General features: G+C 50.8%; 1 protein-coding gene across 2 annotated transcripts in view; it reads left to right on the forward strand.

Annotated features, from left to right (window-relative positions):
* Positions 1 to 20,214, forward strand: part of SH3PXD2B (SH3 and PX domains 2B) — an 80,219-nt gene that overhangs the window by 16,764 nt on the left and 43,241 nt on the right. For both annotated transcript variants that reach the window (XM_069772758.1, XM_069772759.1), the window contains exon 3: positions 17,287 to 17,362. In XM_069772758.1, the coding sequence (XP_069628859.1) occupies positions 17,287 to 17,362 (76 nt within the window). The remainder of the gene's footprint in view (positions 1 to 17,286; positions 17,363 to 20,214) is intronic.

Consider the following 20,214-nt stretch of genomic DNA (forward strand, 5'->3'; position numbering starts at 1 on the left):
TTGACCACACCGTGGGCCATCTGCTGTCACGCAGGAGATTGTCGCCTCCTCTCTAAGGGCTGGTGACCGACACTCGTTCCCCAATTCAGCTCGTGTGTCCCAGCCTGAGGCGCAAGCTGCTTCCTCCCGGTCCCAGACCAGCATTTTTTGCAGATGAAGTGGTGACCCTCATCCTTGCGCGCAGGTCATACCCTCTCCTGGTCTGGGGTTATCGCAGGAAGGCTCGGTGTATGCCATGCCAGGTGGTGAAATTGGGAAGGGAGTGCTTAAGCCGAGGAATATCTCCACCTCCTATACACTCCTCACTGCAGGAGGAAACCTTCAGGGACCTGGGCAGTGCTCAGGAGCATTTTTGCTGTGTAGATCCTCTGTGCTCAAGTTCCTACCACTTCCCCTAGCTTTCTCCATAAATGTTTTTTGTCACACGGCAATTTACATAAGAGCAATTTTTTAGGGATTAAAAAACAAGCCCTAGATGAAATTGTAATTCTAAAGTTTGAAACCTCGGGTAACTGTATGATTTGTAGTAAATTTGTAACTACAAATACTAAACTCAGTTTTGCATGAATCTCTTGGCTGGAGGAGTAATTCCCTTTGAATAGGATTGAGGCTCTTTCGTAACACTCAGTATGCCAGATGTGAGCTATTGGGAGCAGATGGATGCTGTTCCTAAGAAATAAAGGCAATAAAACTGATGCTTGCAAGGATGCCAGTTGTATTCTGGACACTAATTGGGGCTGGCAGGTACGCTGGAAAAGTTAGCTGGCATGGAAGTTGGTAATCAGATATGTGAGTGGCTGTCTCTGGTGGACAGAGATAGAGCATCAGGGTCTTGCATGCCTGAGAGATGTTTCCAGCCGTGCCGATGGGGGAAGAGCCGTGCAGTGACTGCAGGGCTCCATTGGATCGCGCCGGATGCATCACTCAGGCGGAGGTTAACAAGTCTCTTGGAAGGATCCTCTTGAAACGATTGGCTGTAAGGCGCGACACTGTTGGTTAGAGAACAGATACTGGCTTGTATTTTGTGTTTTTTATGGAAACCCCCAAAAAGAAACATATTTTCCCCACTCTGTAATTATGAGCTCATCAGCCACGATGGTAGTTGTTTCAAGGCTTCATGTGACCAAGAGCCATTGTTGTCTCACTATGTTCCTAAAATGTCCTTACACCCAAACTTGACCCTGTTACACCTTTCCCGCTATTACCAGACCCCCGTGCTTTCCCCAGGCAGGAGCCTTGCTCCGTGTCCTCCTCTGCCTTTCAGCTGCAGCCATCCTCTACTTGACTAGGAGTCTTTGCCTGGCTCTTCTCAGTCCTGTCTTGTTTTGCATCCTGAACAGCAAGGCTTGTGTCTCCACAGTTGGGAGCAGATCCGATCGGTCACAAAGTGAGCTGTTTGCAGGCCGTGATGGAGCTGAGCCTCAAACCTTGCCCTTGGAGCAGTCTTTGCTGTTCACGCGGTGTCCTGCCTTCTCACCGCCGAAGCAGTAGCTTCCCCTCTGGCAGGCAGCTGCAAGCCCTTAAAAATCAAACTACTATTCAGGGGTGCCCTCCCTGGGGACAGGTTACCCCAGGGTTTTTCCCCTTGCAGTCAGAAACCTTTTCTTCAGTCCTTGTCCCAGCTGAAGGCTGTGGGAGAGGGTGATGCTGTATGGCTGCTCCTCTGCACAGAGGTTTAATTTTGAGCCAAGGGATGGAGACGTGACGTAGCCTGGAGTAAGCGTGCTCGCCGTACGATTCAGAGACAGAAAAATTGAGAATGTTAAGCAACGTTAAAAATGGCTCTGGCTCTCTCCCCCACTCCTTTCTGCATGTGCATCGAGTGTGTTTCCCAGTCCTCTCGTTTGTCCATATGTTTAACAAATCTTTCAGGTTCTTAGCTGGAAACTTTCAGCTTTGACCCACCTGGAGCGATGTCATCTTGGAGAGAGTCCTGCAGCCCTCAGGCCAACAGCTTTGTGTGTAACACACAAAAAAAAAATAGGCTGTTGAAGTGGTGCCTACTTTTATGAGAAAATTGGCAAAAGGCAATGGTCTGTGCATGTTGTCTCAAAGTGGAAGACAGATTAGCCCTTCTGGAGGGGGTTCTTCACCTGTTGTGTACACGCAGCTGCCAGGCAAAGATGGGGAGGGGGAAAAAGTCAGTATCTTAGTAATTCAGACTGTTTTTAAATGAAGCACTACATTAAAATGGGCTCAGAAGACACTAGCTGGCACACAGAGAAGAATTGTTCTCATCAGCCTGTTTCAGGCAGTTGGACTCTTGAAAAATTAAAATGAGCCTCGTGCATTGCTTCCAGTACTGTGAGCCTCGTGCTTGCCTTCCTCTGCCTGCACTCCTCCTCCTCCTCCGCTCTTTAAGCTGGGTTCCTGGCAGTGCACATGGTTCACAAAGGTGAAGTAAGTGTTATCTTAATTCTCCAGATGTGGAAAGCAAGGGGCAGGCATGCTGAGTAACATGTCCCATACAGCACAAGGCTCCTTCAGGTGGGAACACAAGCCGAGGCACCGCTTGGATTTCACCCCTCTTCTGGGTCACGTCTGATCCCGGCGGCCCCTTTCATGAAAAAGCCCCAAGGCAGCTCGGCTGTGCTGTGGCTGCAGGAGATGGATGTCTTTTTGTGTCCAGGGATTGTAAACAGGGCTCTTTCGATAGCTATTTCGTAACAGGAATCTTGTTTCAACACTTTGGGGATTTCTTTTTTCTCCAGGGTTTATGGAGTTCAGCAAAATTCTGCGCAGTTGCGTGTGCAATGTACTTCGTGGTTTCACCCTGCCACAAAAATAAATCACCAGGATCTCACTTTTAGACAGCTGCATCATGAAAGACAGGCCGTTGCGTGACCAAGGACAAGAAAAAACCCACAGCTTCCTACGGTGAGGTTCCTGCTACAAAGCACCAGTGACTATTTTTTCCTCTGTGCCCAGACTGCACTGAGAGCTGTGAGCTTAAGCACCATATGCAGAAGTATAGAAATAGTGAATTGCCATAATCAAGCTTGAGAGAAGAAACACTTTCCATTAAATAAGGAGTACTTCTGCCTTTAGGAGAAACAGCCAGTATTTTTCCAGCAGTGCAGCAAAGATCTTCATCATTCTCCTCTCTCTCTCCACAAAGAACACGTACAGTCCAGTGCACTTCAGCCTAGTTAAAAGTTGGCTCCTTAATTTTTTCTCTCTCCAAATGTCTCCCATTTATAGCTTTCCAGCATTTGGCAGCCGGGAGCCAGCCCATTCCCGTGCGTGTTAGCGCCAAGGCAGGTCAGTGGAGTTAAAATTGGCTCTAGCTGGCACCCTGACTAGCTGCTGCATTCTGTGCCTGGCAGCCGAGCGGGGCTGCGAGCTGCTGAACGCCGTGCCTGCCTCTGGGAAACGGCAGCCCATCCTCCCCCAGAGTCGGTGTTGGATGAAAGTTCTCAGGGCCAGCATGCACCTGGGGCGAGCGCGGCAGCACCAGGCAGTGTGTGTCTGCAGCGGAAATAATTTTCGGTTCTCGTAGCTAAAGCCTTTCTTGAGCAGCTGCTGGGAGCAGCGCTCGATGTTTTTTGGTTCGTTGCAAGCTGATGGCCAGTGTTTGCCCTTTCCCTGCGCTCCGAGCGTGCAGGTCCGCAGGCTGTGTCTGCGCCCTCACCAGGTTTGTGCAATTCCCCCTCTTGGCTCCGGTGCAGTTTCGTTTCTTGCTGGTTTGCTGTGAGCCCCGAGGGCTCCTGCTCACCTCCTGGCTCTCATCTCCGTCTGCTCCCATCAGATGGTCCCTTCTTCCCAGGCTCATCGCCTGGCACTGCCGTGGTGGCCCCGTGGCGAAGGAGGGCTGGCTCCTGAGCCCATGCTCTGTTCATTCATCCCTGTTGGCATCCCTTGGTGTCCTTCTCTCTGGAAACTTGGCAGAGCAGCCGGCAGAGACCGCATTCGCAGCCTTTGCTTCTCAGCCCTGGGGGAAGTACGTCCCACATGAAGCATCGCTTGGTGGGTGCGATCCAGAGGGGAGGCTGTGCTGAGTGTAACCTGTGGAGGAGGCAGAAAGTTGGGGAGGTTAAAAGTTTCAGCTTGTTGGGGATGGAGCTAAGACCTCTTGCTGGCAAATCTGGTGTGGTTTTATTTGGTGAGGCTTTCAGCAATGTGCTGCTTAAAAGTTGTCCTGTAACACAAGGCGAGGGGTTACACCCTTCTCCCTGTCTCAGGGTTGAGCTAATGCCCTTCCACTCCCCCACTACTTAATGAAAAAGCCCTGGAAATTCAGCTGCCCCATTCCTGGGAGGGCTGAGCAGGATCCCCAGGAGGGCAGGAGCTCACTGGTGGCCCCTCACCTGCCCACTGGTGGTCCCTGGGGGGGTGCCCAGGGCTCCGCTGCAGGTGCCCACCCGGACCCGGTCGTGGCCGGGGGTTTTGATGGGGGTTACGTGGGTCTGGGCTGAAGCAAGCCCCAGCGACTCTGCCGTGCTCTTAATCAATCTAACGCAGCTCAGCTTTCTGGTGGAAAAACCTGCAATTTATACCATGTGGTAGCAGCCCTGGATCCGAAACGAACCAGTTTCAAGCTGACTGATGCTGCCTGGGGCAGAGCTGAGCATGGATAGCGGTAAATCAGTGTAAAGGAGTCTGTATCTCAAGAGTGCTGAATTTTTAGTAAAATGGCTAGGACCCGTTTATATTGCTAAATCCGGATGATGTAGTACAAACCATAGCATGCACCACACACATACCATGGGCATCTAAGAAGTGGAAGCATCTGTGCAGTTTTATGGTGAATGGGAGATGGAAATAAGAGCTGGGAGAGACAGAGGGAGATGGTGGATCTGGGCTTGTCCTGCCCGTGCAGAGGGAGGTGATAAAGCTGAAGGGACAATGTGTTTTTCCGCAGTTGTAATTTCTCACTTCTTTTCTGTGCCTTTCATTCAATTACATCAGGCTGTCGCAGGTCTACCACAGTGCTGTAAATCACCACTCTCGTGCTGGCTGTTGAAAGCGCTTTCGGTGAAGGATGTCTTGCAGTCTTGGAGTCCCCTTGCAAAGTGAGGTGTGGGCTTCTGCAATGATCCCCCTGGGGTCCTGGTGGGCCTGGGGACAAGTGAAGAATTTGACCACTTGTTCTCCCGTCCCAGTGCTCTGCTCCATCCGGGAAGTGATGCTCCTTTCCTCTTACTTTCCTTGCATGTTTTGGTTTTTTTTTTCTCTTCTCCTGTATGCTGTCCGCCCTGTAGCTTGCCTGGCTCCTCATTCCCATCCCTGGGATCCAGCACAGACTTTTCCTGGGTATGTGGCAGGCATCCTGTGAGAGGGCCGAGGAAGGGCCAGCTGCAGCAAGACTGCTCCGTTGGCTGGACTAGGGGAGACGTTGCGGGGAGAGAAGGATGGGTGTGCAGGATCTGCCCTTCCTCCATGATTCATGCCTTCCAGCCGGCCGGCAGCAGGGAGGGGGACCTCGTTAACCAGAAAATAGAGAGGGGAAAACGTGACGTGGTGCCAGCGGGTGAATGCTGTAGGGCTCTGGCAGCCATCCCGTCCCCTCCGTGGTGCCATGGTGACTCTGTGGTTTTCCTGCCAGCAGCTGAGGCTTTGCTTCTCCACCGCCACAGGGGTGTTGCAGTGCTGCTGGATGCATGGCACCCCTTCTGCTCGTCTTCCCATTGCCTCGTGGCTCCCATACACCCTTGGGTGGTGAGGTGCTGCTCTATATTCTGGTATTAGCTAGGATTGCAACGTGAGCCATAACCTACATGAAAAATGGTCTCCTTTATGATCTGGCAGCAGGAGAGCCAGCATTTTCCCTGTCTTAATTTCACCTCCCTGAGCTTTTCTGCCTTACTGGTAGCATATCTTGAGGCCTTTGCAGTAGGGGTGAGTCACTGAGTAGTGAATTATAAATGATGTTTATGACTGTCTTTACATAGCAGCATGGAAATTAGATCTTGGAGATTAGGTTTGGGAGGTGTAATTAAGGTTGGTGAATTTATTGTTTTAATACTGCCTTTGATAGAATATTTAGGGTTTGGGCAAGAAAAAGCTTTCATTTGAATCTCATTTTTCAGTGCCGATACCATATGAAATTAACGAAACCAGGTATTTTTTAATATGCTAGGTGCTGTTGTGCACCTTATGGACAATTCCTTGTGCTCCGGTTTTCCTCTGCAAGCTCAGCTTACTGATCATTTACCATCAACTGTGGTCTTGACCTTTTCAGAGAGGAAGAAGATATTTTGTTGTAGCAGACTTTGAGAAACGCCTCCCTCGACGAGTGGTATGGGACCCCTCTGGGGCTGATCCCCCCTCCCCAAGCTGGCAGCAAACCAGCCCATGTACCTGCGAGCTTGGAGTGGCTCTGGGAGGGCCAGGAATGAGGAGGAGGAGGGTGGAGGTGAGACCTCTCCCTGTCTTGTGCTGCAGGCAAAAGTTCCGTTGGTCCAACTATATTGTGCAACTTCACCCTTGAGTAGGTGGACAGCTTGCCCCAGGCACTGCAGAGCTGTCTTGATGGCTGTCAGTGGGGACTGGCTGAAATGTTCAGCCTTGCAGAGTGCAACTCCCATTTTGGGTTTTTTTGTGTTTTTTTTTCTTTTAGGAAAAAATATTGCTGAGAAATTGAGTCAATTTTGGTTTTTTAGAAAATTAAGTTGTGGGTCTTCCTCCATATCTGAGAATTTCTGCCCATAGAGCTGCAGCTGGCAGCAGGCATTGCCCCCTTTCCTGCCCTGGGGAGCACTGGGGTGTGGAAACTGCCAGCACCTCTGGTAGGAGCCCAAAATCTTGGAGTTCTCACCCAATCTCAGTGAACAGAAAGTTGCAATCCCGTATTTTTTAACTGCATGCATACATGCTGAAAATGGCTGAGGAAACGGCCACTGAAGAAGGCTTTGTGTCGGACATGGAGAGTGCCAAGCCAGCTGGGAAGCTATGCAGCTCTTCAAAATGGTGAGGTTTCTTCCTACTACATTGGGAGGAAAGTTAGTGTTTAAATTTTAGCAAGGAAAGAATCTCAGTTCAGTATGTGTAAAATGTTCTCTTGGTTTTTCAGTATTAATTTTTTTTAAAAAAAGCTTTCCCCTTGACGAGTCACTTAAAACATAAAGAAAATAATTTTAATTTTAGCCATTAGGTTTTACCGTTCAAATTGCAACATTAATTGAAATGGATACTTGTGTGCTGATCTTTCTTCTTGGCAAATCAGCATTTTCCAGTTCCCCTCCTCTCACCCTCCCACCCCTCTGCCCACCTCTAGGAAATAAAAAAGTCCAGCTGGAAAGTTCCCAGGGAGCTCTGAGCTTTCTGTCTGGGGGTTGACTGCTTTCCACCTGCCAACAGGTGGCTGCTTTAAGCCCCAAAACCGTGGTGGTTTTTTATCAGTCAGTGAATTTGGCCAGAGGCTTGTCAGGTTTTCTCTCTTTGTATCTCTGTGGTGAGATTACACTTGGAGAGGAGCTCTAACATTAGGGTGCTGTCAAGGTATCGTACTCCTTAGAGGTTTAGTTATGCTGGAAAACCTTGGCATTGCTCAATCTCTGTCTATCCTGGCTGGATCCTAAAAAAGCAGGTGCAGTTCAAGGTATGCGGTTTGGGCTGAATTTTGTGTGAAATCTGCATTCTCGTGTTTAAATGCACAGAAAGCAGCAGAGTTGCTGCACTTTGCCTGCTGCTGGGGCTCCTCCACGGTGCCTCTGTGTTTGCTGGCTCCGGGCCCTAGCAAAGGACAAATATCCCGGATTAGGATGGCGTTCCCCTTGGAGTTGCATTGCATCTTGCTTTATGCGGTCCCAAAGGCTCCCCGCAGGGCTCCCCATACCCCACTTCACTGCTTGGTGCTCGCTCAACCCTTCCCTGTTAAGTGCATTAAGTCCTCCATAAGCTGGAAGGGCCGATCTCCTCCATCAGACATCACTTAACGGCAGCATTCTGGTTTTGCAGTAAGCGGAGTTTCTTGGCGAACTCCAGCCCTGTGGCGAGGACTGTCTGAATCAGAAGTGCCCCGAGTCCTTCTCCTGCCGTCGTGCGGGTGGTGGCAGTGCCAGGCTCCTGCGCCCGCCCTGGTGCTTCCCCGCAGCGGCTGTGGGTGCGCGCTGTCTGCAGAGGCTTCCTGCCCGGTTTCGGGTTTTGGGCGCCACTGAACTTGGCATCTTCAAATCCCACCCTTCTATAAATGGAGGAATACCAGGGCAGTGTGCTCCACGAAGGAGATGCGCTGCTGGAGCAGGAGGAGATGGGGTGGGGATGATGGTGGGGACACTGGTGGGTTCATGCAGGAGCTGGGCTGGTTCCTGCTCTGCTAGATAGAGTTTTATTGTCAGGCGGGAGATGGTGGAAAGGAGCATGGTCATGCTAAGGACTAAAGTGTATCTGTTTCATACAGAGACCCTGGTTTTGGCAGTTAAACCTCAGGGGGTTGCGGTGTCTCATTTTCCACCTGTGTAATTGCGCTGGCTGCTATGGAGCTGGTCTTGATGGACACCACCATGAACCCAAGCAGAATGAAATCCTCCCTCACGTGGAAATAAAAGTCTCTCCACATTGGCCTTTCTGCTGACTGTGCTTGCTTGGAAAATGTTTTTTTTTTGTTTACGGAAGGAACAGCAGGGAAAATAGACGGTTAGCAAGAAGTCTGATGCAAGAGGAGGCTCGTGAGGCTGGTGTTTCTGACCAGCAGCGCTCTCCTAAGTGGTAGCACTGCAGCTTTTGCAGCCCTGCCTGTAGCTCAAATGCCTCCTCCTTTGTCTCATCACGTTTGGGCCTGCCACAGATTTAAAACTTTGCATTAATTGCAGGGAAGGAATGTACGCCGGTCTGCTTCTCCTCATCTGCTGGAGTGGGGAAGGTTTCTGGGAAGGGAGGGGTTGAAGAGAAATCAGATCATGAGCTGTTTGGAGGAGAAGCTAGGGACAAGTCGTCCTGAGTTTTTGGCAAGCGTGTAGCTCAGAGTGGGGTGACATGTGCGTAAAGTCTCTTCATGACCGGTCACTGAAGCCTTGACTGGGGGTTGCTTCTTGGTGTGATCTGGTAGGAGTGCTTGAGCACAGCCCTCCCCCTTGCTGCGCCTCGGCTGCTCAACACATGAAATAGGGCAAATATGTTGGTATTTCTCCACCGTTATTTCCATTTCCTCCACAAAAGCTAAATCTCGTGACTTCCCAGTCTTCTGAGCACGTCTACATTGGGATGCTAGAGAGGAGGATGTGGGTGAACACGAACCGTCCTTGTAGCCTTCCCTACGGCTGCTGCTGCCGTGACAGCTCTGGCGATGGTTGTGGTGGTGGTTCTGTGGTCTTTGGCACCAGGCTGGGGCAGGTGGCACAGCTCTTCCCTGCTCCCATGCCAAGGCTCCTTCCAGGGATACTTCCCCGTGGGACACAGCCCCAGCTGAGCTGGAGGGACATTCCCATGGACGGGATGGGGAAGAGGAAGCGGCACAGACCAGCATCACCCCTGGATATTGCTGCTTTGTTCCCAAGCACGTCTACCGGCAAGAGTCATTTCCCATGGCTGGGTCACCATGGCGAATTATGGATGCCGTACTGGTTGTTTGGTAGAGTTAATGCTCTGCTACTGGTGCCTGCATGGAGTGCTGCAGCTTTCAGTGCTCATCTGTGCAGTCTGGGACCTGCCTACCTGGCCTGATGCCATCTAGAGGCTGCAATTATCAGAAATTAAGTGGAAAATGGATTAGTGAAGTACTGTAAAGAGAATGATGACTTCCAGGATTCAGCACCAATGAATCAAACATAAAAAGTAATATATTTTAATCACCCAAGAAGCAGAGGGATCAGCAGCTCTGTGAGGAGGCTGTGTAAACGGAGATTGCTTGGTGCTCTTCTCCAAATTTGAGGTTTTCTTTTTCTCTTTTTAAACACTAAACTCTCTCCTTAGTCTATCCCAGAGATATTCTTGACAGGCTTACAAAAGGAGGGAAAGCAAGCAGTGTTTTTCAGGAGTTGTTTGGGCCATCCAAAAATGGATGGTGATTTTTGGATCCCACTATCTCAGGGTGTCTCACCTGGGTTTTGGGAAGGTGCAGCTTTGCCCTCTTGTTTCCTTCTGGGTGCCTCAGAGTGGGTACCCAGAACTACTTGTTGCTTTTGAAAACATACAGATTTCGAGTGTCTTAAAACATGATTTTTTTTTAATGCTCTTGGAAATGTGCTTTGTAGATGAGCACAGAACAGACACAGAAAATGCTGCAGGAGCAGGGTCTGGCTTGACCAGAGAGGAATCTATCCGGAGATGAGGGTATTTATCTTTGTTCTTCCATGACTCTCTTGCCTGTCTGCTGCAATTAGCACATGGTGTTTGCTGTGATGGTGATATCAGCGACAAGAAACTCCCATTCTCTCATCACTAATGAACAAACATGGTAACCTTTTAGTGATTTCTGGGGATTTAAGTTTTGAGGCTGGATGATAAAACAGAAGGCTCCTTACATTGAGGTTACTACAGGCTTTTAGGGGTTAGGCGCTTGGGGCCAAGTGCCTCCTTTGCTGGGAATCCCAGCAGCCCCGGTGAGCATGCAGTGCCCGTCGTGGTCTTGATTGCTTAAGCTGGAGCTGAGCACCACTGAGGTTTCCGCTCAGAGAATCAGTGGGTCCTCGGGCTGGAAATGCCTCCTGTCCTGGGGAGTGGAAGCTTTTCACCCACTTGGTTTTGGAGGACAGTTGCACTCGGACCAAACCTAGGGATGCGAAGCTGCCGTGTCCTCCAAGCCCCCGCGTGCAAGCAGAGCCTGCCAGCTCCAAGGGTTTGGTCCTTGTGGTTTACGGGGAAGCACCTGGGGTAGCACAGACCCGGCAGTGCCTCGGTCGTGGGCTGCCTGGGGCTGGGGGGTGCAGCCTTGGCGGAAGGATGTGTCCTGCCCAGCCCCGTGCCCGCTGCCCTCTCCGTGCCTGGGAGCTATTCACAGGCACCAACGTCTCCCTCTGATAATGCTTCCTGTGATTTCACAGGAAATTTCTCTTGCGGTGGCAGTTGCTGCCAATTTGTGTAGCCCTTTTTTCTCTAACCTCAGTGAATTCTTTTTTGTCTATTGCTGAGTGATGCTTAAAGTTTTCCATCAGGTTTTCACAATCCAGCCTCAGTGATGCCATTTCCTAGGGCCGAGGAGGTCAGGATTGCCTCTGCCTTGTAATGTGTAAAATGCACTTGAACTGATCCCCTGCACCAGAAGAGCCGGGACTGGGGAGAAACTGCGGTCATCAAGAAACCGCTCAGTGGTGCTGCCCTTCAGCTCCCTTTACTGTCTTGGAACACCCAATTTACTTTGGCCATTGAACGGGCATTATGTGGTGCCGCACCAGTGGAGTCCTTCCCCACGCTTGACCTGAGCTTGGCATCACCGCGCTTGGGATCTGAGCTTGCTCTGCGTTGGTCCTTCTGTCTTCTGGGCTGTTGCGTTTTCCCCCCCTGTTTCTTCACAGATAGTCCAGGGGGATGCAGGGAAGGTGCCTCTTGTGGGATTGCAAAGAGACTAAACATCAGTAGCCTGTGAGCCGCTGCCAGATGTCGTTCTCTTTCCCAGACTATCTGCTTGGCAGATGTTCCCCAAACCAGCTGGCTGCAGGGCACGAGGGTGATTTGATCTGCAGGAGCACATTTGCAAAGTCTCTGGTTCTCGGCACGCAGCCGTGTCCCTCATCACGTCCCCATGGGACCAGGGTGCTGCCGTAACGGCAGGTGATTGTCGGACCTGCGTCCCTTTCCCACTGCGTTTGGGGATCAGTGGGACGCTGTTCCCTGGTGGATCAAATTTGGAGGAGGGCTCTTCGTCCCGTAAGAGACCTGACTAATGCAATGCCCTGCTGAGCGCGTGGAGGTCAGGGCGAGCGGTGCATGTGCATGTCCCCATCTGGAGTTCGACACCACAGGGACAGTGGGGCACACAGTGTGCCTGGCTGCCCGTGGCATTCCCCCTCTCGTGAGGGATGGGGCCGACCGGGAATTTGAGAGTGTGGGATGAGAGCAGGCTTGGCTCAGACCCATCTTTCCCCCATGGCAAGCTGCTGCCTTCTCTCAGCGGGAAGGCTGTTGCTCTCACAAAGAGTCTCCTGTGATTCTGCCACCGTGCACTCAGCCGGACTCTGAAGCCTTTTGTTGAACTTTCTTTTTTTTTTTTTTTTTTTTTTTCCCCCTTCGGGTGGTTTCAGAAGCTGACTTCTCTGCTCCGGATAACGGACGTGTCTGGTGGAGGCATGGATTAGGTCAGCTCACTTGCTAGACCAAGAAGGAGGAATGTGGTTTTACGCTGAACCTCCGTCACGCAGGCAAAGCAAATCCTGTCAATAGGAGAAGGGGGGAACTTCCCTCGCCCCATGCCTGCGATTACAGCTCATGGCCTGGCTCCGACATCGGCTCCTGGTGTTGTGCAAGAGTGGAAGAGTTTGCTCTCCTCGCCTGGGTATTTCATCATCCCCCTGCCCGTGCTGGTATATCTTGCTGTTCAGCGATGTGAACTACCATCCCCTCCATAAGTTGGCAAAGACTTGCTTTCTCTTCTGCAGCCCTCATACGTGCCACGCAAACCCTAACACTCAGTAGTGGAGAGCCTGGGCTTTAGAGCAGCTTGACAAAAGCAAATCGCACAGTACTCCAGCTGCAGAGGACTTGCTGCAAGAGTAATCCTGTGCCCCTCTGGTTCATCATTATCGGGGGAAGGCAGGACCTCTGTGTTTACCATTTCACCCTGACATTTTCCTTTCTGCCAGATCAGATTTAAATGAAAAAGAATTTTATTTTTTTTCTCACCTTTATATTTTAGAGGGGAAAACTTTACCTTATTGTGGAGAGCAGAGAAGCAGCAAAGTGATGACACACCTTATTACCTACTGGCATTTGGCTTGAGGGTTTGCTTGGGGTTTTTTTTTTGCAGAGACTTCTCAGAGTTTGATTCCGGCTGGGAAGCAATACGGCCCGCTCGCAGGCTGTTAGGCCTGGAGCCCTGCTCCTCCAGCAGATGTATCCCTGTGGGGTTACGCTGTCTGCATGGTCTATCCCTCTGGCATTACACCACGAGCTCTTATTTGGGCAAAGCCCTTCCTGAACGCTCTGCTTCCCGCAAATACTGCTGAGAACATACATTCCCCTCTCCCTAGGATCCCCTGCAGCCCGCAGCACTCTGATTCAATTAGGATATTATCTTCTGAGTTTCCTGTTAATGAAGAAGCTGTCTGCCAATGTGTTAGCTGTTGATACAAAGCTGCTTTTGAAACGCTCCCTCTCTGCGGGTGGCCCTGCCGGCATTATCGCCTGCCCTGTTAATGGGCACCTTGGCCATGGGGACAGTGTGTTCCCACGGCGTGCATAGACCTTCAGCCACGAAAGACTCGCTGCCTGGACATTTCTGGGTTAATAAGAAAAACAGCTAATTGATAAGATAAATTGGTGGTGGAGAGAAATGTACCGTAAGCTGACATGGTGTTGTGGGGAGCCTGGCTGCGGGTTGGATACGCTGCTGGGGCATCTGTGCCCCAGTGCTGGCTTAGGGAGCCAGGGCCGGCAGGGATGTGATCACCCTCCCTGCTGCAAAGGAATCGCTGAAAAGTGTGATACAACAGTTTCCTGCATAATAAAAGCACACCAAAGTGCTGTAAACTGCATCCACTCCAATTTTTTTTTTTTTAGGATTCTGTCACAAATACTTAAAAATAACCTTGGAAGGCGAGAAACAATAGACTTATTGTTTCTTTTTCTCTTCATTTTTCTTTCTGACCTGGCTGAGTGCATTGCTGAGAGCGAGACTTGGCTTCTCTGCACTCTCCCGTGCTCAGCAGTGAAAGCTGTGCTCCAAAGGGCTGCGTGTCTTTCTGCCTCTTGCCTGCCCCGTCTCCCCGGGATCTTGGATGGCCGGGCAAGTCCTCCCTTCTGGGAATGTGATGTGAGCAGTTTTGTTTGGAGCTTGGATGGAAACCCTTGCTGCTGAGATGATTTGTGGGAGTCTCCCTGTGCCAACCGCCTCCCTTTCACAATTCCTTGCCTGCTGGGGAGCGCGTTACCCTGCCATGGCCAGGGAGAAGAGTGCTCTCCCAGGATACCTGCCCTGCCCTGCCTTGTCGCTGGTGTGCCTCAGTTTCTGCAGACCATCTTCTGATGCTTGTCTGTGTGTCCCTCCCCCAGGGATGTGGGGTTGCTGCACTTTTACCTTTTTTCCCATCCCTTTTCCAGAGTTGTGCCTGATCTCCTTGGCTTTCCTGGGCAAGAGCAGCGTAATAACCTGTGTTGTAGTCCCTGTCCTGCAAAATCAGCAGGAGCAAGATGAGCCACAAAGGATATAGGGAGCCTCAAAACCTAGAGACGTGCCAGCTGCCTTCCTCCAGGTCTCTGATGGCATCCCTCAGGTCTGGAGCTGACCTTTTCCCATCGCTGTTTCATGCTTTTTTTGTGTGTGTTGTGCTGCGGAAGAGCCGTCAGCCCATGACCCACGGACTGGATTTCTGCAGATGTGTGCTCTCGTATCTTGCTAATGCAAACTGCCTGCCGTGGTTACAGCCGGCGCTGGGGTTGTTTTCTTTGGAGTCGGCTTTTTAGCTGTTCTTCAACCACAGGCTTATGCCTAGTAAAACTGATGAACTAGTATTTGCTGCTGCCTTCTCCGGAGCTGCGTGATGTGGCAGCCAGGCTGGGTGGGATCCATGAGACCAACCCCTCTGCCTTGCTCCTTCCCCACCTTCTCTTCTTTCTGTGCCTGCCGGAGGGGGCTCCAGGCACCTTGCAACCTCTTTTCCTTCCTCCAGCAAGAGGAGAGATAGCAGCTTGTGTGTGCACAGGCATAACGGTACCAACCCACGGCAGGCGGTGCAGGGTCTGGTCTGGCTGGGGTGTTGCTGGTGGCTCTGGGCTGGGCTGGAGCGGAGCAGGGTGGCTGGAGCGAGAGGGTCCCCGCGCCGTCTCCTGCTCGCTGAGCAGCCGCTGCAAGAGGCACTTTCGGTCAAGCAAAAGGAAACGGAGAACTTCTGGGCTGAAGTTCTGGCCAGGTTTGGTGGGATCACATGGTTGGGAGCAGATTTGGCCAGAGTCACAGCTCAGGCACGTGCATATGGGAGAAAACACAGCTTGCACCGTTTGTGCCTTGGAGGCTCATAGTGCTCCCGGGAGCGAGAGATCCTCAGCTCGCATTCAAAACCGAGAGGAGGGGAAAGCTTCCAGTGATTCAAGTATTGCGTTGCTTAACAGCAATCAGATGTGTGGCGTTTGCAACTTGTTTTGCTCACCCTTCGCCAGTCACAAGCTTTCCCGAGCTCTTACCCACAGGAAGAGCAGGGCCGGAGGCACCTCTCCGCCGTAGCGCAATATGGGTGTTTTACAGGGTAACGGGCATGTGGTGTCATCCTTTATTTTCGCGGACTGAGGGAAGAGCAGGAGGCCGTTGTGTGCCCAGGGAGGCTGGGGAAGCGGTGCTGCCCTGGGAGCCTGCAGTGCCTCGGGGAGGCGAGTCCTCCCTCGGCCACGCTCAGGCTCGGTTTGTGGCTGCTGGTAACGTCACCGCAGTCCCTGGTTATTGCTGACTCTGGACTAATTTTCTTTGTTACGAACTCTTTCAGATTTGTTTTGAGAAGGAGCTGTAAACACGGTCCCTTTGTGTTTAGTGTCATCCTTGTTTTGAGTTGTCTTGTTTTCATTCTGAAGAGAAGATTTGAGAGCTGCTTTTGGTTTTCCTGTTGTCTTTGGGAGTGCTGGGGGAGTTTTTATTTCTACTCAAAATGTAGGAAAAATGCCTCCTTCCTTCTGCCCCCTCTCCACCAAACCTCAAGAATTTTATCCCGGTGCATTGGAGATCCAAGAAAAAAAAAAGCAAGTGTTGCATGAGCAGGGGTTCGCAGGGGTATATTGACAAAAAGGGCTTTGCTTTGGCTTTACAGCACTTTAAACGAGTGTGTGCAGCAGAGGAGCCCACAGCCCTTAGCTAGAAGAGACCTCCTGTAAAAAGCATGTGGAAAAATAGGTGCCAAAGAACAAGAGCTATGAAAACCAGGGAGCCGGGTGGGACACCCCCCCAGGGGGTGTCTGGACCCTGGCGTTTGGCCCTGCACGGACTCCCCGTGGTGAAGGGGCTCCCGAAGTTACGTGGCAGAGCAGCAGACAAGGGAGCGCGGCGTGTGTGTCGGGCTGCTCGGTGGTGCCCATCCTCCTGCCAGGCTGGGCGAGGGCTGTCTGCAGATGCCTCTCCTGGGATGAATGGCTCGGGCTCTCCCGTTGCTTAGTTTCCTCTTTGCAGGAAATACTTTAAATATTCATTAGGCCAGAAGAGAGTGGCTGTTTAGACTTTGTAGGTGCTCAGGACACTTCCTGGGCAGGTTGTCTCCAGCGCTTGCTTAATTATTTATGCAGAGCTCCGATAGGAGAGGGCAAGACCCATTTCAAATACCCTGGGGACCAACGAGCTCTTCAATGACAGAGCTCAGATCCCTGCCCCAGAAAAAACAAGGGAAGGTTTGCATCTCCCTCCCCTTCCTTCCAAAGGAGGGATTATCTGAGTGGTTGGATAGATGGCTGGGCATGCTCTTTCTCCTCCTCTGCCCTGTGTAAAGTGCAAAGCCCAATCCAAATGGTGTTTTCCAGCAGGACCAAGTAAAGCAAATGCGGAGGACGTGGATCCTGCCAGGGCATCGGTATTAAGCACCGTAGCAGCTGCAAGGAAGCTGTGCGCATGTGCCGAAGCACCAGTGCAGCCACGCAGCGAGAGCAGGAACTGGTTATCACCTCTCTTTGCTGACTAAACGTACTAAGTGCAGTTGCATCAGTTAGGAAATTATTTGTTTAATGCTGAAGATCCCATAAAACATCATCCCTCAAAGCTTGTGTAGCACAAAGCATTCCCCAAACTTGACGTATAACTTTATGGCCCTTTGCAGGCAAACATGAGTTGGTGCTGTGAGTCCAAGTCAGCTGTAGTCCAGGAACTGTGTCAGTGCTGTGCTATGCTTGAGCTAATAAGCTTAAAATATGCCTTTTTTGAGGAGCTTCTGAGATCTAGTGACAGAGGTCCATCAGGATGAAACTTACTAGTTGCAGAAATGCAGGTTACATAAATCACCCGTGCTGAGCAGAATGAGAGTGATGAGCAATATCGGTGGTGAGAAATGTCTTGAAAATAACAGTGGAGATGACGCTAACTAAGGTCTTGTGCTTCTGGCACTGCTCTGGATGTGCTTCCCTTGGTGCTGCGGGTTGCTGTACCCTGGCTGATGGTGCTGTGTACGATGTCTCAGGACGCTGCTGGTTAGGAGAACGGGCTTCGCCTCCTCCTGGGGAGAGTGGCCTTGTGTCGTGCAAGTTAATCACTGGCTTTAATCACCTTTCTTGCGTGTCCTTTTCTAGATGCAAATGCTGGACAAGTTTCCGATGGAAGGAGGGCAGAAGGACCCCAAGCAAAGGATCATCCCCTTTCTGCCAGGTAGGCGAGTGGGCTCCAGCAAAAACCATGCTGGTTTTGGCACGGCGGGAGCTTTTTCCCAGTCTGTGTGTGAGCATACATGTGCTTTAGCTCTTATCTACTGAGTCATCTGAGCAATAGCAAGTTCTTGGCCTGCACCGTGTCCATTAAAACATCTGTATTTGTTAGCAACGTGCCCAGCGAGTGTTAAACCCCTCAGTCATTCTCTCTCCCTCCAGAAGTCGTTAGTGGAGGACTTCAGCTAAGCAACCCCTCTTGCACAGCTTCTGCCTGGAGCAACCCCCACCGCAGCCTGCTTGTTTTCGGAAGGGGCCTGGCCAACATGGCACAAGGCTGAGGATGGTGTGAGGCTCCCCAGGAACTGCTCATACGCTGTTTTTCCTGCCCTGTGTAACTCAAAGGGCCATCCAGAGAGAAGGAAATAACAGTTGTATTCCACACATTAAATCAAGCTGATTGACAGCCTTGGCTTCCTCCCGTGGTGTTTGGGACTGGTTGCTCAAAGACAGGATTTCTGTGGCATGACGTGTGCCCTGCCAGCCCAACATGCAGCTGAGCGTTTGTGTGCCTGAGGAACAGATGCAATGGTCCGTTGAGGACTTTGTGGTGCGGGGGATTGCTTGTGGCTGCCCTTTGGTGCTGCTGGTATGGGGCAAAAGAGAACCCTAATATGCCTTGCAAAAATAACCAGCCTGGAGGGGCCCTGGGAGGCTTTCATGCACCCATAGCTAATGGCTTTGACCACAGAGTTGTCTTTACTCCCACCCCCAAGTAGCTAATGGGCATATTTAGAAATGTCATGGTACCATAATCGCTTCCAGTGACTGTCAGGTCCATTTAGTGCAGCCCTTTGTGCTGTGCTTTGCCTCCTGGCTTTTCTAGAAACATAAAGGCATTTAGTAGGCTTCATTTTTCTCTGACTGGCATGAAGAAAATCATTTATGTCCCTTTCTGATCAAGAGAATCTTGTCTGGGTTTCCCATAGCGGGATTTCTGATTCTGGCTTGTCCTTGCACTGTAACATCAGCAAACAAAGCACACCTGACATTAATACAGCAGAAAAGCCCTTGCTGTACATGTACTCCTGCCAGCAAGGAGTGGGGAGGAAAAATGGAAGCCAAATTGGCCAAGGGCATAACTTGGAAAAATTGGATGTACAGTTTGGCCGTGCTGCACTCACAGAAAATTCCCACCAAAATTCTGCTATTTTTGGAAGGCAGCGATCAGGCTTGGGAAGTGTGGTTGGAGCACTGCTTCTCACAGCACACTCATCAATATTTGTTTCTTCTTCTTGGTGTTGAAATAGTTTCCCTTCGCTAACAGGCATGTCACTGGGATTTCCATTGGAGGAAAAAGGGGGTTGCAGTTGCTGGAAAATAAAGCCTGGCTGTTGTGTAAGAAAGCAGTTTTGGGGAGTTAGAATGACCGTCCTCTAGAGGGGCTTGTGCATTTGTCTGTGTCCTCTGCACAGATATTTTCCCTTTTGCTCTGGTCCTCTTTTTGCAACAGGATTAAATAATACTGTTTTCAGAAGTAGTCACACATTGACTTGGAAAACCGCTAGTCCATGCTTCTCCCAGAAATTTTTCTTTACGTTTCGTTTCTGCAGTGGCTTGCGACAGCTAAGAAGAGAGAGCCTATTGCCTAACAGCTGGTACCTGCAGCTTTACCACTTGTACTTTCAGATGCCAGCACAGGGCAAGGGGTGGTCTGGTGAGAAGATCCCAACACGGGATGGCGTTCTCCCTCCGAGCAGGAGGTAGCCACTTCAAAGAGATAATATTGCATCTACCTGTCCTCATGGGGCAGCTTCAGAAGCTCTCTTGCTTCAGGGAAGTTGTGTTATTAAGAAGTGGGAATCATGTTGCCTTTGCTCTCCTGCCTTTGCTGCGCATCATGGAGTGGTCAGGAGCTGGTGGCTTTCTCCGGAGCAGGACGGTGAGCTGTACCTCCCTAGGGAGATGGCTTGCAAGCTGTGTCTGCTTCTGAAAGAGGACTTCATTGGGGGTAAGGGAAGGCTCTTTTAGTAGTGGCTGGGTGTGCTAGAGGATGTGCAAAAAGTATGGAGCAGTTCTTGGTCTTCCCAGTTTGGGAATGGCAATGGGGTTTGTTACTTACAGCTGAACGCAAACTTTGTCTCTCTCTGCCTAGGGGTGCCATCCAGGTGAGCTCGGTGCAAACAGCCTGGGTCTCTTTCTCTGCAAAATATGGTGCTCTCAAAATGCTTGGACTTGCTAGGGTTTTGATTATGTTCAGCTTCTGCGAGTACTGTAGTTTGCTCCCAATCCCATTTTGAGCAACATTTTTAGCATCTGAATTTCATTACCGGTGGAGATTTGGCTCCAGTGGTTTACTGACAGTATGCTGCTTTCTGGGAAGTCCGTTGTAGAGTAACATTAGACATTGCGGCCACTGCAGTTCTCAAAAATGTCTCCTGTGACCCTGTGCCTCCTGCAGCTCTGGCTTTCTTAGCAAACCCCTAAGCGTCCCAAACTCAGAGTCACGACCATGACCTGAGAAGGTGCCATCTGGGTTTGTCTGGCAGGGTGGTTTCCTGGAATGGGAAGAGAGTTCCATGATTACTCTGTAGTTATAATATCCAGCCCACGGGAACTCTGTTTCCTTTGTGCTGCTTCGTTTTGTTAATGTTTGCTTCGAGGATTTGACTTATTGGAAATTTCTAGAGACTTTGGGTCTTTTGAAGTTAGGTCTCTGATGGTATCAGAAAATGCTCTCGTAAGTGCAAGTCCTTCAGCCCACTCAGCTCTTCTGAGGTGGAGTCTTAAAGCTGGGTCCTCTGAAGCGGAGCAGAGCAATTGCACCTGAGGTTTGGGGCCAGGGGTTGTCCCTTC

Source organism: Haliaeetus albicilla, chromosome 27, assembly GCF_947461875.1.
Source record: "Haliaeetus albicilla chromosome 27, bHalAlb1.1, whole genome shotgun sequence".
NCBI lineage: Eukaryota > Metazoa > Chordata > Aves > Accipitriformes > Accipitridae > Haliaeetus > Haliaeetus albicilla.